We start from the raw sequence: 17,406 nt of genomic DNA, 5'->3' as shown, positions 1-17,406 counted from the left end.
GCCCCAGCCAGAAGAAAGCCAATGAGGTAAGAGCCATATCTCATCTTCCTGCTTTCAAAAGGCCTGGCTCTCCTAGGAAAGGACAAGAAACAAAACAAAACAAAACAAAACAAACTTATGAGCTAACTACTAAAACCCACCAAATTACACTCTTTCAAAATAGGAATTTAGAAAATACAGCATTCTCTCAGCTTCTGTTCATTTCTCCAGTCACAATATACTTACTACAAAGCAGAAGAGTTAAGAGGCCAAGAATGAGATCTTGCCAAGACTTTAAATGCTTAACTAGTAAATCAGCATGACTAATATTCACAGAAGGAGACTGTAAATGTCTTTAGCTTCCTCTACTAGTCAGATTCAACTCTTATAGCCTCAGTGAAGAACAGCCTAAAGAAAGTGTATTCCATTTCTTTCCCTAGTGGAAATGGGAGACATCTTCTTGTAACTTTTTAAAAATATGTCTCATTCACTCCAGGCAAGAGAATTCCACGGACAGAGGAGTCTGGCAGACTACAGTCCATAGGGTCAAAAAAATCGGATATGACTGAAATGACTTAGCATGCACGCACTCATCCACTCAAATTTCATGAACAAGCTTACGGTTGCCAGAGGGAAGGAAAAGGGAAAAGGATAATTTGGGAGTTTGGGATGGACATGTACACACTGCTTTATTTACAATGGATAAACAACAAGGGCCTACTGTATAGCACATGGAACTCTACTCAGTGTTATGTGGCAGCCTGGATGAGAGGGCAGTTTGGGGGAGAATGTGTATATATATGTATGACTGAGTCCCTTCCCTGTTCACCTGAAACTATCACAACACTGTTAATCAGCTGCACCCCAATACAAAATAAAAAGTTTAAAATATAAAATTAAAAAAATATGCCTCATCCAGATAACCCTTTAGAATAAAATCCTAATTTATATGCACACGTGCTAAGTCACCAAATCATATCCAACTCTTTGCAATCCCAGGGACTGCAGCCTGCCGGGCTCCTCTGTCCAGAGCATTTTCCAGGCAAGAATACTGGAGTGGGCTGCCATTTTCTACTCCAGGGGATCTTCCCAATCCAGGGCTTGAACCCGAGTCTCTTGCACTGGCAGGCAGATTCTTTACCACTGAGCCACCAGGGAAGCTCCTAATTTATCTAGGGTTGGCCAAAAAGTTCTTCTGAGTTTTTCTGTAACATCTTATAGAACAATCCAAATGAACTTTTTGGCAAACACAATATATTCAGAGAAATGACCAACACCCATATAAAAGCTTTCTACATCATTTAAGACCAATCCTGCCACACCCACTGCCCTGAAATAACAGCCAGTGTCTACCCATCCACCAGGAAGAATTCTGTATTTCCAAGGGGCAGCCAGGGCGGCACCTGACTCTCAGCAACTCCCCCTTCTTCTGCCCAACCAACCAAGTACAAGGCTAAGAGCAAGTTCAGTGAGGCCCCTGAACCTTAGGTGCAGAATTTATGAGGGCAGTTAATTCAATATAAATAATTTTAATATTTTAATGCAACATTTAAAAAAAAAATAAAAGTTAATTCAAAGAATCCATGATGAACAAAATATCAAATTCTTAAACAGATAGGCTCAGTATGGCTGATTTTTCCTTTTTCCTCAGGTTCCAAGAGTGGCTTATCATAACACTGTTTCAGATCTTGTCTTTATTTAAAATGTTAGTATTTTGTTCATCATGCATGGATGCTTAGTCACATCTGACTCTTTGTGACCCCATGGACTGTGGCCCGCCAGGCTCCTCTGTCCATGAGATGCTCCAGGCAAGAATACTGTAGTGCGTTGCTATGCCCTCCTCCAGATCTTTTGGACCCAGGAATCAAACCCTCATCTCCTGCACTGCAGGCAGATTCTTTCTCACTGAGCCACAGGGGAAGCCCTTGTTCATCATGAATTTCTTCAATTTTAAATTTCTTAAAATAATGCATTAACATAATACTTATCTGGACTGCAGAGCTTTTCGATGCCCCCTTAAATTTTACACCTGAAACAAGGCCTCTATCACCTTTCCATAGTCACTGTTTTGCCATCCATTTCCATGGTTTGGGATTTTCAGTCTCCTCTGACAATAGCTAAGTCTTTATTGATTTTGTTACAATATTGCTTCTGTTTTATGCTTTGGTCCTCTAGCCATGAGGCATGTGAGATCCCAGCTCCCCGACCAGGGATTGAACCTGCACCTCTTGCATTGGAAGGCGAAGTCTTAACCACTGGACCAGGAGGGAAGTCCCATGGCAAAGGCTTTTTCTCAGAGGGAACCAGGGAAAGGTCTCCTTCTCTTCCTGTTCTTCGCCTCTTTCCACCAGTAAGTGTTACAGTAATCATACCAGCCCCCACGTCCACTTCTGGGAAGGGCTAGCTCAACCACAGTGGCAATGTGGCATCCGCCCAAAGCAAGATGCCAGGCAGCAGATGACAGACTTAGCAGGCGGGCAGAGATGAAGGAGAGAGAACAAGCCTGCTGTTCAACAAGCAGCAAGCACCATGGCAAGCCCAGAAGCATTCGTATGTCCATACATCCACTGAGTAAAAGGTACAAAGACACTTGCTCCTGGTCTATTGTATATTCACTGCACAATAGCAGTGGATAATTAAAATGACAACAATCAATAGCATAACAGTGCCCATCTGAAAGATGTTTACAGAATTGTTAAAGGCATAAAAGTAATACAAATAAAACAGTTCAAAAACTGGAGTGGTGAATAGGATATGATTAAGTCCTTTCATGCAGAAACGATGTGACAGGTACAATCAGTGGATGGAAAGGCTCAGTGAATAATTGCTTCTGCAGGTCCCTCCAACATATCTGCAAACGGATTGCCCAAGTCATGATCAAAATCTTATCACGTCACTCTCCGGCTTAAAGTGGTTCCTTTAGTGGTTCCCTGTTATTTTCAAGGCAAAATTCAACCCCGTAGTTAGCACATAAACCTTACTGGACCCATCCCCTGATATCTGGCACTGGAAGCTTGAGCCAAATCAGACTGTGCCAAGATGCTGTACTATGTACAGTCAGAAACCACAGAAACCCTGGTGGTCCAGAGGTTAGGCCTCTGTGCCTGGTTTCAACCTCTGATCAGGGAACTAGGATCTCACAAGACTCATGGTGCAGCCAAAAAGAGAAAAAGAAACCACTGAGGACAGACCATGTATGCTTGCAAATGGATCCCATGTACCAGGTTATTAGAAAAAGAAGCTTAAGCAGGAGAATGGAAGAGAAGCATACAGGCAACAATCGTACAAGGCAAGGGAGTAAGCACCACAACAGAGTTCAGTATGCTGCTGCTGCTAAGTTACTTCAGTCGTGTCCGACTCTGTGCGACCCCGTAGACGGCAGCCCACCAGGCTCCCCTGTCCCTGGGATTCTCCAGGCAAGAACACTGGAGTGGGTTGCCATTTCTTCTCCAACGCATAAAAGTGAAAAGTGAAAGTGAAGTCGCTCAGTTGTGTCCAACTCTTCATGACCCCATGGACTGCAGCCTACCAGGCTCCTCCATCCATGGGATTTTCCAGGCAAGAGTACTGGAGTGGGGTGCCATTGCCTTATCCGAGAGTTCAGTATAAACATCCTTAATTTTATTTTTAATGTTTTGCTCAGATGTCTCAAGTTCACTAGGATGCAACAAAGCCCAACTAAACTCAGGCACTAAACTTACCTTAAATAACAAAGATTCTTTTGTGTTTTTAATAAACACTATTTTGTAAATCTGCTTATGGGGGAAGATGCAATATCTGATGATGATGATGATGATGATGATGATATCTAATAATGCTTTATGAATAACTGTCCAATTCCAAAACTAATCTAAGATGATTCTATTAATACTAATCAAGAATTTAGTTGAGCTACCAGGGAAAATATGTGTCTCAGGAAATGGGGTTCTGGGATTGTCCACAGTTAGCTTTGGGACTACCAAAATGACCTTGAGATTTTATGTTCACAGTCTAAGAAAGCTAGTAATTACATGTCTGTTTTTTTCATATTAGCCTGTAGGTGGCAGCAAATTATCAATATTGGAATTTAAAGATGAGGTTTGTTTTATGATCATCAACTAGGGAAAAAAACTGGAAATTAAGGACATGAAGGAAGAACAGAAAGACAGATACCGAAATCATCTGAAAAAACCTAACAATCATGACTTAGTAAATTATTAGCCACTGCCACAAAGTGCATTTTATTTACATTCAAATTTGAGCTGCTGCTGCTGCTACTAAGTTGCTTCAGTCGTGTCCGACTCTGTGCGACTCCACAGACGGCAGCCCACCAGGCTCCCCTGTCCCTGGGATTCTCCAGGCAAGAACACTGGAGTGGGTTGCCATTTCTTTCTCCAATGCATGAAAGGGAAAAGTGAAAGTGAAGTCGCTCAGTCATGTCCAACTCTTAGTGACCCCACGGACTGCAGCCTACCAGGCTCCTCTGTCCATGGGATTTTCCAGGCAAGAGCACTGGAGTGGGTTGCTATTGCCTTTCTCCGAAATTTGAGCTAAGTGGTCCTAATACATTGTATCATTTACGTGTAACACTTGTGAGACAAGGATTGCCATCACCATTTACAGATGAGGAAACTAAAGTTTACAGAGGTTAAGTAACTTCCCCATGGTAACATACCTGAATACATGGTGGACAAGACTGTGAACCTGAACATTTTAATTGAAAGCATATGATTTAAATCATTGATTGTACAAAACACAAATAAAGACAAAAGTAGGGGGCTGAAGGTCAGACTTGGAAGATACCTAGAACCAGTAATAAATAAAAATGTAGAATAGATCAAAAGCAGTCTTTGCATCATTTCTGACCATATTTTCCCCAAGCCTGGGAATCCAAATTTTGCCCTAAATGAGTTTCTAGGTATTATCTATCCTATTTTGTACATGTTAAGTAAGAGTATATAACTGGATAACAATCAGGAAGTACTTTATAGAACAGGGAACTCTGCTCAGTATTACATAACAATGTAAATGGGAAAAGAATTTATAAAAGAATATATGTAACTGAATCAGTTTGCTGTACATCTGAAACTAACGCAACATTGTTAACTGTACTCCAGCATAAAATAAAAAGTTTAAAAAAGGGGGGTGAGAGTATATATTGCAGAGGTAGAATCTGGCATTTGGGAAATTCTCATTCATAACACAGAAGTTGGGAAATGGAAACGCTCTAAAGATTACTAAAAACTGAATAATTCAAAAAATCCATATTTGATCATTAATGCTAATGTTTCTCCTCAGAGTCTGACAGAGATCTATTTTTAAAAGACGGAATAAGCAGGAGAGAAAATACGACATATTTATTGAGGTCTAATACACTAGCCCCTGTGACGAGGGATTTAAACATGTACACGTTATCTAAAACACACACACACTCTTACAACCATCACCCAATGAGACAAGTAGTATTTGTAGTATTTATTCCCATTAGGAAACTGAGCCCCTCTGAGGTTCAGTAATGTGCCCAGAGTTGCAGAAATTCAAACATGGGTCTTTCTGACTCTAAATTCTTGCTCCTTCGTGTATATTTTTGTTAGAGAAACTCCAAAGAGCTGGGAAGACAAAGAGCAGGTCAGAGGAAAACTGGAAGCAGAGGGCTTTTCACTTCATTGAGGCTGTGAGAACACAAGGGGATGCCTGGCTTGAAAGTCACAGATGCCAATATTGAGCCCAAGTGACTGCAAATTAGTGACAATTTGTTCTGTCAGGTTATTACCATTTCAGCCACCTGCTTAATAATTCTTCTAGTTGTGCAAACAGATTGACAACCTGTCTTCAGTTGCACACATGGGATCACCCTAAAGAATTTTCATCTGGGGAGAAGGGCCTGGATTCCACGCACAGGCGAACTGTTGGGAGATCCACGGCCAAGAGAGCAATGGAGACGAACCAGAAGGAGTGCTCCTTTAAGTCCCAAGACACAACGCTTTCTTCTACATTTTACATCTTCTTACTGGAGATCATTGTACAACCAACTGGCTAAGTGGTCCTTGTGGTATCACTGTTTATCACCTGCCTCTAGACGTGCAAACCTAGAAAACAAGGTCCTAATATCACACCCTTATCTTTACACCTGAGGACTCATAGCACCCAGAACAAAGCGAATGTCTGTAAATACTTCATTTGAACTGACTTATTCGTTAAAGATTTGTTCAAACTAAGTTTCTCTTTTCTCTCGTCCCCTCCCTATAGCCATCCATTTGCCACTTATTTCCCAAAATTTCAACCAGGGAAGAAACTAGTTTTTTAAATAGAAATTTAGAACCTACCATTAAAGCTAAGCCAGGACTGAGAGCTTGGTGGGTACCTCTCTGCTCAGTGTGGTGGGTGCAGCCCAGGCCACCCCAGAGTGGAACCCCTCACCTAAGCAGTTCTCTCTTCCCTCCAGTTCTTCATCTTTGACTGTTTTTTTTCCAGTTAAAGTCAACTGTTCCCCTTCAAGGCTTTCTATGATTATCACTTAAAACTTTCACAATCATCTTCACACAATTTTAAATCTGAAGATAATTTTGGATCATTTAAATTCACACACTTCATTGTGTAAACATAGGAAAGACAGGGCAGAGATTTTTAAAATCAGATCATGTTGTGGGTTGACTTGCATCTCCCCCCAAAAAAGATACATTCTACTTCCAACTCCCAGGACCCATAAACTATGTGTTTTTATTTGGCAACAGGGTCTTTGCAGATGTAATCAAGATGATATCATACCGGACTGGAGGGTGGAATGGGTTCTAACCCAATGACTGGTGTCCCTATGAGTAAAAGGAAGCTTGGATCAGTGACCCGGAGAGAACACTGTGTAAAGATCCAGAGCACACAGAGACCTGGTGTGATGCTGCAGGGCAGAGACTGGAGGGATGTAGCGCCAGCCAAAGCAAGCCAGGGGGCTTCCCTGGTGGCTCAGTGATAAAGAATCTACCTGCCAATGCAGGAGGCGTAGGTCCAGGATCTACATAGATCTCTGGTCCAGTAAGATCCCACATGCCACCAAGCAACTAAGCCCATGCACCACAACTATGGAGCCTGTGCTCTAGAGCCTGGGAGTCCCAACTACTGAGCCCACCTGCCACAACTACTGAAGCCCGCGTGCTCCAGAGCCTGTGCTCCACAAGGACAGAAGCCACCGCAATGAGAGGCTCGCACACCACAACGAGAGAGTAGCCACCCACTCACTGCTATTAAGGAAAAGCCCGAGCAACAACGAGACGCAGCACAGCCAAAATAAATAAATTGTAAAAAAAAAAAAAAAAAAAAAAAAAGACAGGGGTTACCAGCAGGAAGCTAGAAAAAGGCAAGGAAAGATTTCCCTGCAGGTGTCAGAGGGAGCATGGCCCCGCCGACACCTTGATTTTGGACTTCCAGCCTCCAAAACCATAGAGGTAATACATTTCTGTCATTTTAAGCCACTCAGTCTGGGGTACTTTGTCATGGTAGCCCTAAAGAACTGAGTTCCGGGAAAGTGAACCCCAAACCCATTACCTGTTTAAAAAATAAAAAGGCAATAATACCATCTAGCTCTCCCGGTTTTTATAAGAATGTTTTAAAGGGTCATGAAATAAAAGGTGGGCACATGCTCAATGTTGGATGAGTACCTGCTGTGACTCACTTTCTTGGTCCTACCAGTCACCCTGGCTATTTCCTCTCCTCTTCCACGAAGCCTGACCCACAGGGCTCACTTCCTCACCTCCTATCACTCTCCAACCCCCTCCTCCCCCTTCAGCTGAGGACAGTTTCTCCATCAGGATCTCATTTGACAGCTCCAAGTTGCAAAGACTGAACCTCACTCTGAAGTCTCTGGTCCCCTGACCCCTCCCCGCCCCCTCACCCTCCCCAGGTTTTTTTCCCACCTCTCTGAGATGTGGCTCTGTCTCCCTCTCTATGAGTCCACTTCACGCCCCACCTCTGATCCCACCTCTGATCCCACCCAACTCAGGCTGTCACCATGCTTTGCTTATAGATTCTTGCCCCAAAGCTCCACGTTGGTCTCTGTCTCCTCCACTCCAATCACTATCCTGCCACCAGAGTGCGCTGTCTGAAACGTGACTGGGACTAGGGCACTCCTTGCCTTCAATCCCTGTATGGCTGCCCACCCCCTAGGAAAGCTCACTGCTCTTGACAATCTGGAGCCCACAGACTCTACCTCCTGCTCCTGTCCTCCTTGCCCCTCCCACACTCAGGGCTCTCATTGCATCTTCCAAATTGCAGTTCCTCTAGGGAATCATGTTTTACTGATTTTTTTCTTTAAAGGAATGTATTAATGCAAAGGGTAAGATAAAGTAAATGGCTTCCCATGTTATTTTTCCCAACTTTTTTATTATGGTAAAATATATAACATACCATTTACCATCTTAACCATCTGTTAATAACTTAATTTTTTAAACAACAAAAACATTGTGTATTGGGGTACAGCCGATTAACAACACTGTGACAGTTTCAGGTGAATAGTGAAGGGACTCAGCCATACATACACATGGATCCATTCTTCCCCAAACCCTCCTCCCATCCAGGCTGCCACATAACATTGAGCGGAGTTCCCCGTGCTATACAACAGGTTTTTGTTGGTTATCCATTTTAAATAGAGCAGTGTGTACATGACCTTCCCAAAGTCCTTAAGACCACCTTCACCATCTCTTTTAGGATCATGCTCTCCTTTTTTTACGTCTCTGTGTATGTTAGTTTCTCTTCCTGAAACCCTCTCCTTATTTCCAAGTCCCACTCATTTCAATAAAGGATTAGGAAACCTCTCCTGCTCCTGGAGGAATTCTCTGGCCCTGGTGGCCTGGGCCCACTCTGGGCAGAACACCCTCTGTGTATTGTCTACTGTACTTCGGAAAGAGCTGGCTGGGCAGTTTTTGACCTGAGCACTGTGCTCTGATCCGCAGCTTCAGCCCCACACAGAACGTGGTGCAGAGTGCCTGGAGATGCTCAACAACACTATCTGAATAAATGAATTGCAGGAAAGCACCCTCTGGAGTCAGGAAATGGCAGCCCACTCCAGTAATCAGGCCTGGGAAATCTCATGGACAGAGAAGCCTGGCAGGCTACAGTCCATGGGGTCACAGAGAGTTGGACTTGGCTCAGCGACTAAGCAAGAACAACAACAACCTCGTGAAGTCAGAGGGAAAGATAAGAACCCAGTTTCCCATCACAGTCTACCTTGCCTCGCATTATTTTATATATTTCATTCCCACTTCACTGTTCTCACCTAAAAAGGTTTTCTTATTTAAAACAAACACAAAATGTCACTTTCTGTAGAAATACAACTCTGTTTAATGCATAATCTATCCAAAGTTGTTAGCATTCGAAGCAGGGCTCCTACCTTCATGTGACAGAGGCGTGTACACAGCAAACACACCGTGGTCAAATAGGTGGGGCGCCGATGATAACAGAGCAGGAATATAACATCAGCTATCCCCAAGAACAGTCAGGAGCGGAGAAGTTGCCGGAAGTAAGAGGAGTCTAAGATACCTGCTACTGAAGTCTGAATGTTAATACTCTCTACCCAAGAGAATTTGTAAGAGCATAATCAAGCCATAGAAGCTTCTCTGGAAAGTAAAACTGTATATACACCTCTCTTACAAATGGCAGCCCACTCCAGTGTTCTTGCCTGGAGAATGCCACGGACGGAGGAACCTCGTAGTCTACAGTCCATGGGGTAGCGAAGAGTCGGACACGACTGAGCGACTTTGCTTTCGCTTTACACAGTCTTAAAGAGGCAACGACAGCTTTAAGACAAGAGTAGGAATAAGAAACATCAGTCTCTGGGATTTTCTTTAAGCACATACAAGAAGAAATATGAGTTTCCCATTTTTTAACCTAAAGACACACAAACAATAAAGGAAAAACCACATAGTTCAAAATATCTTTAGTGGTCATACCCACAAAGATGACAACATAAAAATGTTTCCCCTTAAAAGTCTGCACTTGAGGGCTTCCCTGGTATCTCAGTGGTAAGGTATCCACTGCCAGTGCAGGAGATGCAGGAGACACGGGTTCGATCCCTGATCTGAGATGATCCCACATGCCGAGGAGCAACTAAGCCCATGCGCCGCAACTACTGAACCCACACTCTACAGCCCGGGAGCCAAAACTACTGAGTCCACAGGCCACAACTCCTGGAGCCCACGCACCCAAGGGCCCACGCTCCGCAACAACAGAAGTCACTGCAGCGGAAGCTCGCCCATCGCAACTAGAGAGCAAGCAGACCCTGCTGACCACAACTAGAGAAGAGACACACATCAACGAAGACCCAGCACAGCCAAAAATAAATTCAAAAAAAATTTTTTTGAAGTCTGCACTTGAGGCTCTAACTTTCTATGCCTTATTCTGTTTCCAGATGTGACAAAATCCAGAATGGGGAGGGAATACTTGGAAGTCCCCACTTCAAAGTGGTTCTCCTTAAGAGATCCTAAAAGCAAAGGATCCACTTAAGGTGAGGCTTTCCAACTGCTACATGATGGACATTTTGAGCAGGAAGGTTCTTGGTGGTGGGGGTGGGAGGGTGTTATCTGCGTCCCAGGGGACATCTTGTGCACGTGCCCACTCCATGTCTGCAGCCACCCCCGTTACCCTGCACCCAGTGGTAACAACCCAAAGCATTTTGAAATCTTCTCTAGATATAGTCAGATGCCCCCGGAGGGGTGGAGACCAAAAAGTCCCCACTGACTTCAGGCAACGGAGCCTCTGAAACCTGCTATTTGACTCTGATTATCTTCAGAAGAGAGAGATTAGGGAGCATGGGTCATATAACTGATACTCCTTAAGGCTGTTATTTTCTCATATTTGTTCATGGTAAAAACAGTAAAACCTCTGGAGAAAAAAATGAGAATAATTGTCATCAAGGTAACAAGGAATAAGAAAGCAGACAAAACTAGTCATTCCACTTTGAGGCGGGGGGAGGGTGCCCAGGAACTCAGGAGGTGAATTAGGCAGTGCCAGGGTCATCAAGGAGGAAATTCCTGCAGAAAGGAGGGAGGGCAGACAGCACTGACACAAAAGGGAGAAGACAGCTCTCGAGTCAGACAGACCACCCATTCTGGGACTCAACTCTGAAAGTGGGGCCCCACACAGCTGTCAAGCGCCTGTCCAAAGAAAGGTCACTCTCCCCAAACTTCACCTGATAGATGAGTAGAGGAGAAAGAAAAGATGGCAAAAGAACACATTATATTTTCAAATGTTTCATGTGCTCCTCCAGATATTCCTAAACTGATTTTTGAATCTCTTTCATCTTTAAAAAAAAAGATAGAGAAAATCTTTAGCCAATTATTTCGAGTCATCTGCTCCCTAGACACCAATCAAGTAAAACTAGCCAAACTGGGTCACTCTATAAAAAGGGTGGCAGAAGATCAGCCATGGAGGAATTTGGGGACCCCCAGAGGGGAAGTCTTTAAATTTCCTCTGCAGGAACAAGAAGGTTCTACCGCTCTTCAGTTCTGCTCGGATTTTTTTTCTGTAAACCCACATATTTACTATTTAAGACCTGGACAATCCTGAAAAGCTTTCAAGAAGTGATAACCCCTTTCCTAAAAAGAAGAGAAAATGACTCAGAGTCTAAATCAAAAAGGGGAATGAAGCAGAATGAAAAGGACTCTGAGCTAAAGAATTTCAATTTGATTTTCTTCAGCGTTCTTAGAGTTTCAAATATGACAGCATAAAACTAAAATGTCAGAGTTTTAAATGGCTCCTATTTCCTGAAATCACTAGAAATAACCAGAAGTTTTTAAAATATATATATATAAGCCAGGGCTTGCTTTATCTTTCTGCACATGAGAAAATCCTTAAGAGGAAGAATGAATCTACATAAATAACACTGAAAGTTATCCTTGTAAGTGTTCACAGACTGGAAAAGAAAACTCAACCAAGGACAACAGGAACAAGATGACTGTGCCAACCGCAGGGCAACATGGAAAGTTCAGGTCCAAGCGGCACATGAGAAATCAATCAACTACCCACGTTAACCTTTTTTTTTTTTTTTTAAGTCCACACTGCATGGTTTGTGGGAGTTTTAGTTCCATGACCAGGGATTGAACCCAGGGCCTCAAGAGTGAGAGCACAGAGTTATAACAGCTGGACCGCCAGGGAATTCCCAACAAACTAGCCTACAGTAAGACCCTTGATCAAAGGAAAGGTTCCACCTTGAATGATTAACCTGTTCTATGATATCCGTTACTGGGCAGGTGCAGATTTCATGTGATCAAAAAACAAACAAAGCACACACACACAAAACCACTGGCTTGAGAACTGAGGGGTGACGTTGAGTCCTGACTTGGGCCAAGCTTTGTGATTTGGGGACTTCACAACACCTGTCTTGGCCTCCATGTTCACATCTGTAAGATGATCTACAGCGTGATTTGGTCTTTGCCAGTTTCATTTCATCCATTCACTCACTCATTCATTCAACCAACAGATATTTGTAGAGCCACAGCTGTCGAGTGCTAAGGGAAAAGCAGTAAATGAAAGAGCGACATCCCTAATGGAGCTTGTATTCCAGATTCTGAAATCAGTGTTTTTCAAACTATAGGCTGTGAAATCCTTTTAGCAGTACCAAATGAGCATCTTTAAAAAAAGAAACAGTAATAATATAAAATATCAGAGTATATCACACATAGTAAGGGTAAGTTCTGTTTCACAGAATCCTGCTTTAGCTATTGACATTTATATCTATGAAGGTTGTGGATCAAGAAGTACAAGGCATTTCTGAACGTGGGCTGGTTGTACCAAGAGAGTTTTAACATTACTGATAAAAGAATTTTTTTTGTTCCAGCCACTGGCCCTCATCCTGTCCTTCACTCAGATTGCTTGAGGAACATTCTGCCCAGAGATTAAATCTCTTTACCTTTTCATTTGCCCCATGATGGCATTTTGCATAAATATCAAAGACTATGCTTTTGAGATCAGTGTCCCCAGCCTTTTCTGAGTATGATTCCTTTTAACATCAGTTCTTTTTGTGCACTACTTGTCTGCTGACTGGGAAAATTCAGAGTGGCCAATAGCCACGTGAGCTTTTAAATGGAGGGCATGGAAACCCACTCCAATATTCTTGCCTGGAGAAACCCCATGGACAGAGAAACCTGGAGGGCTATAGTCCACGGGGTAGCAAAGAGTTGGACACGACTAAGTGACTAAGCACACACAGCACATAATGTATGTATCCATCCTAAGAGCTCCTATCTACAAATACAAAGGTTGCAACACACAGAAGGCAGTATTCATTCCATCTATGCCTCCCACTTGATATTCAAAAAGATTTGCAGGCTTCTTGTGCCCCGAGGAGTCACAAGCACAAAGACTGGAGATTCCTGTTGTAGATCCCAGCTTTGATTTGCTTATGTTAGAATCACGATGTTCTTACCAGGTGACTGCTTACTGCGGTTTCTGTTTGGTTAATGTTCTCCCTCCCCTCAAACCTTTTTAAAAATTCACACAAACCAATAAAGGTGAGCACAACTGGATACATGAGTTTGTTTCTAGTTTAAAATCATTTTGTGTCTAATCCCATGAGCCCAAACTCCTACAAATTGCAACTAGAAATTAGAGACGTAATTGTTCAAAATAGAGACACATCCACTGCTTCTGTTTTAACAGAAAACACTGAAAGGGTGGCAATTACTACAGCTGGGAAAAGGAAAGGAGGTGAAACAGAGATTCAAGAAGGGAGAGCCTTCCAATAAAGCAGCAGAATCATCCTGGGAATTTCCAAGCCTTGCACGCTGATCACCGAGGTCTACCTGAGGCCAGGTCAGTACAGTCCGGGCTCCCATGGCCCCGTCACTTAGGATTCTCTCTGTCCTTGAGCTCTAACTTCCTTCTGTGTACTGTTCTTGAAGCATTTACTACACGTAGGACTGAGCAGTGAGGATCAAGGGAGTCATCCTCTGGGAACAGGCACAGGGCAGGATGTACTTTCTGCAGAGTCCATGGTGGACTGCAAGGCCAGGAAAGGGCAGCAAAAGACAGATTCCTGGCAATCCAGTTCCCGCAACCGACATCCAGCTGCTGCCTGCCAGTCCCCAACTTCCGGAGACCTGCTCAACCCAGTTATTGTCAACCTCTTCCCCTTTCTGGAAAACCAAACTACACCCCCAAAGGTGGCCACAGATTGTGACCAATGGTGACAGGAATGCTGCATGCTCTCTAAAATGTTTATAACTAGGGTTCATGCTGTAGCCTTTACTTTTTTTTTTTTTTTTTTAATTATCTACTTTTTAAGCTTAAGAAGAGTGAAATGTGACCTAATCTTCATTAAAAAGGGAAACATTAACTTCGAGGAAAATCTGCTTACTTCTCTGGCAAGTCACAGAGGTTGTCTAACCGTCTCCAACCGTTAGCTGTAAAATGAGGGGTCTGGCCTGGACACGGCTGAGGCAACTTCTAGCTTCGTGCTGTTTGCTCATAAACTTAAGCTCTGCCCTGATGGTGGCTCCTGGCCTGCAGAACAGTCTTCTAGCGGCACGTGGGAAGGATGCCTGCTCCCAAAGGCACAGTAGCTGCGAGTTTTTCTCTTACAATCTCTCACCTGTATAATGCAGGCAGCTCAGTCCTGGGCTTTGTGCCAACCTAGAGGGTGGAGTGCAGGTGTGAGGTTCAAGAGGGCGGTGACATATGTATACCTATGGCTGATTCATGCTGGTGGTGGCAGAGACCCACACAATGCTGTAAAGCAATTATACTCCAATTAAAAAGTTTAAAAACTTTTTTTTTTTTTTTAAGAATATCGTTCAAGGAAAAAAAATCTCTCACCTGGGTCTTCCTGCACATTGCTCACAGTATTCCAAGCCCAAAACCTGGCCCGCTGTTAGCAGGACCTTGAATTTAGTCAGTGCTTCAGCTGCTTAAGCCTCATTTTCACAAAAATGAAATTGGGGATGCGGGTCCTTCCTAAATTAAATTACATAGGTGACCAGAAGCGAAGACCTCCAAATTCCCCCATTTTGGCTATTTATTAGGTCGATGAACTTAAGGTGATCAGAAGACCTCTAATGCCTATACAAATAGGTCCACTATTAAAAAATCTACTCAATATTCTGTGATATCCTTTATGGAAAAGGAATTTGAAAAAGAACAGATATATCTATATGTATAACTGAATCACTTTGCGGCACACCTGAGTCTAACACAGCATTATAAAATCAACTATGCTGTGAGGTGCTGTGCTAAGTCACTTCAGTTGTGTCAGATTCTTTGTGGCCCTATGGACTGTAAGCCCACCACACTCCTCCTGGATTCTCCAGGCAAGAATACTGGAGCAGGTTGCCATGCCCTCCTCCAGGGGATCTTCCCAACCCAGGGATTGAACCCAAGTCTCCCACATTGCAGGCAGATTTTTTTAACCATCTGAGCCACCAGGGAAGCTCCAAGTAATATAAGTCAATCCAAATGGGACAGAGGAGTCTGGTGGACTACAGTCCACAGGATCTCGAAGAACTGTGCACAACTGAAGTAACTTAGCACGCATGCATGCACATTTAAATACATATACATACATTCTAAACATTTAATAAGCCATCTAGCTCTCTACTTGGAATCCCGTAACAGCTTTACTAACCAGTAGCAACACAGCAACACCCTTTTCACACTAAGAATTATAAAGCCAGGCAAATCCCCAGTTGCATACAGGTTCCATCACAGCAAATGTCACTTTAGAAAACTAGGAGTTACCAAACTTCTGAAGAGTAGGTGATCCTGGTGGGGACGTATTTCCACTGGGAGACAGGTAGAGATAGTTTTTGTTTACTCCTGTATTAAAATCAAATGGGGACTCGTAGTCCTCATAAAAATCCATCTCTCTACCGTCCATTACAGGCGAATGCAGAACGCATGGTTCTACTGCCGCCACCTCTTCCTTGGTTGAGCGCGCTCTGGATCACTGCACCAGGCAATTCCGAGGAAGAGATCCAGCCCCGGGTTCCAAGAGCCTGGCTTCCTGGGACAGGTGCAGCCGTCACACCCTCAGGACAAGGAGGTTGTTTAATAAGTGACTTCTCCCCAGCAACCTGAGGAACAGCTCTGATCACCACCTGCTGTTCATTTCAGCCAACAGCCAACAACCCAGGCAGGAAGCAGAGCTTTCTAGAGCTTTCTTCAATAAACAAAGGAGGGCCCAGTGCTGTAGCATCGCCTCCACATACAAACAGTTCAGGCTAATGTCAGACACTGGCAGATTTATTTTTTTTACAACTTATTATTATTTTTTAAACCGTTCAGCTGACCACAACTGCACCAGGGCAGACTTAATCTTCTAGGACAAGGAAGGATTACCGGCCAGTAATCTCCCACAGAGGCCATCTGGGGGCTACGTTTTTTCCACCCTGGATTACAGGGGCAGCCTGAGAGCCGAGCTTCCTGGTTGAGCGATCAGTTTTCTGTGTGTGTATGTTGGTAGAGAAATAAAGTTCCACTTCCAAGACAGCTTTATCTAAAGCGACATCTGGCTTGACTGTAACAGAAATGTCAGTCTGACTTGTCGTCCTCACCTTGCTTTTCCATCCCTTCCCTTCCCTTTTGTGCAAAGATGGTGTTTCCCCGATGTGTACTGAGAAGAGAAGAAACCCCATGCAGGTGAAGGGCCCATGTCCTCCCACCCTCTCCTCATTAACCCAGGTCAGGCCTGCAGGGTGGCCACCTGGTCAGCTTGTAAAACAAGACTTCTCAGTCTCCAGATCCACTCCCCAGACTCTTTATGGACCCTTTCTGCCAGAACTCTGGCCTCGGCCAAAGTGACATTATGTATCGTTCCTTCTGCTTTCACTGTTGTGGCTGACCTCACGTTAAAGAGGTGAAAATAAAAGCGACCCTCCCTTAGATCAGTGGTGGTCTGTTACTGCCTGACAAAAAAAGCCTAAGTTAAATGAATAAATAAATAAAAAGGACTTCCCTGTTTGCTCAGTAAAGAACCTGGTAAACACAGGTTCAATCCCTGGTGTGGGAAGATTGCACATGCAGACTAAGCCCACGTGCCGCAACTACTGAGCCCACGCTCAAGAGCCTGAGAGTCGCTACTACTGAAGCCCATGCGCCCTAGAGCCTGTGCTCTGGAACAACAGAAGCCATCGCCATCAGAAGCTTACGCACTGCAATGAAGAGTAGCCCCCACTCGCTGCACCTAGGGAAAGCCCACTTGCAGCAACAAAGACCCAATGCAACCAAAAAGAAACATTTTTTAAAAGGAGCAGGGGACTTCTCTGATGGTTCAGTGGTTTAGAATCTACCTTTCAATGCAGGAGATTCCAGTTCAATCTCTGGTCAGGAGAACGAGGATCCAACAAGCCTTGAGGAACTAAGCCCGGCGCCACAACTACTGAGCCTACACGCTCCAGGGCCCGTGCGCCTCAACAAGAGAAGCCACAACTAAGAGGCCTGCACATCACAGTGAAGATCTCTCCTGCCCTG

At 43.8% G+C, this 17,406-nt stretch overlaps 1 protein-coding gene across 4 annotated transcripts in view; it reads right to left on the bottom strand.

The window, feature by feature from the left end:
• Window positions 1–17,406, bottom strand: part of TPD52 (tumor protein D52) — a 124,184-nt gene that overhangs the window by 32,188 nt on the left and 74,590 nt on the right. The window contains exon 1 of one of the 4 annotated variants that reach the window (XM_006057048.4): window positions 15,676–15,925. The exons of 1 other annotated variant lie outside the window; for it this stretch is intronic. In XM_006057048.4, the coding sequence (XP_006057110.1) occupies window positions 15,676–15,814 (139 nt within the window). In that variant the 5' untranslated portion in view covers window positions 15,815–15,925. Of the gene's footprint in view, window positions 1–15,675; window positions 15,926–17,406 lie in introns of those variants that run through there. 2 more of the 4 variants (XM_006057049.4, XM_006057050.4) reach the window with 2 other exon arrangements.

Source organism: Bubalus bubalis, chromosome 15 (genome assembly GCF_019923935.1).
Source record: "Bubalus bubalis isolate 160015118507 breed Murrah chromosome 15, NDDB_SH_1, whole genome shotgun sequence".
NCBI classification, from domain to species: domain Eukaryota; kingdom Metazoa; phylum Chordata; class Mammalia; order Artiodactyla; family Bovidae; genus Bubalus; species Bubalus bubalis.
This window is presented reverse-complemented; position numbering and strand designations above follow the sequence as displayed.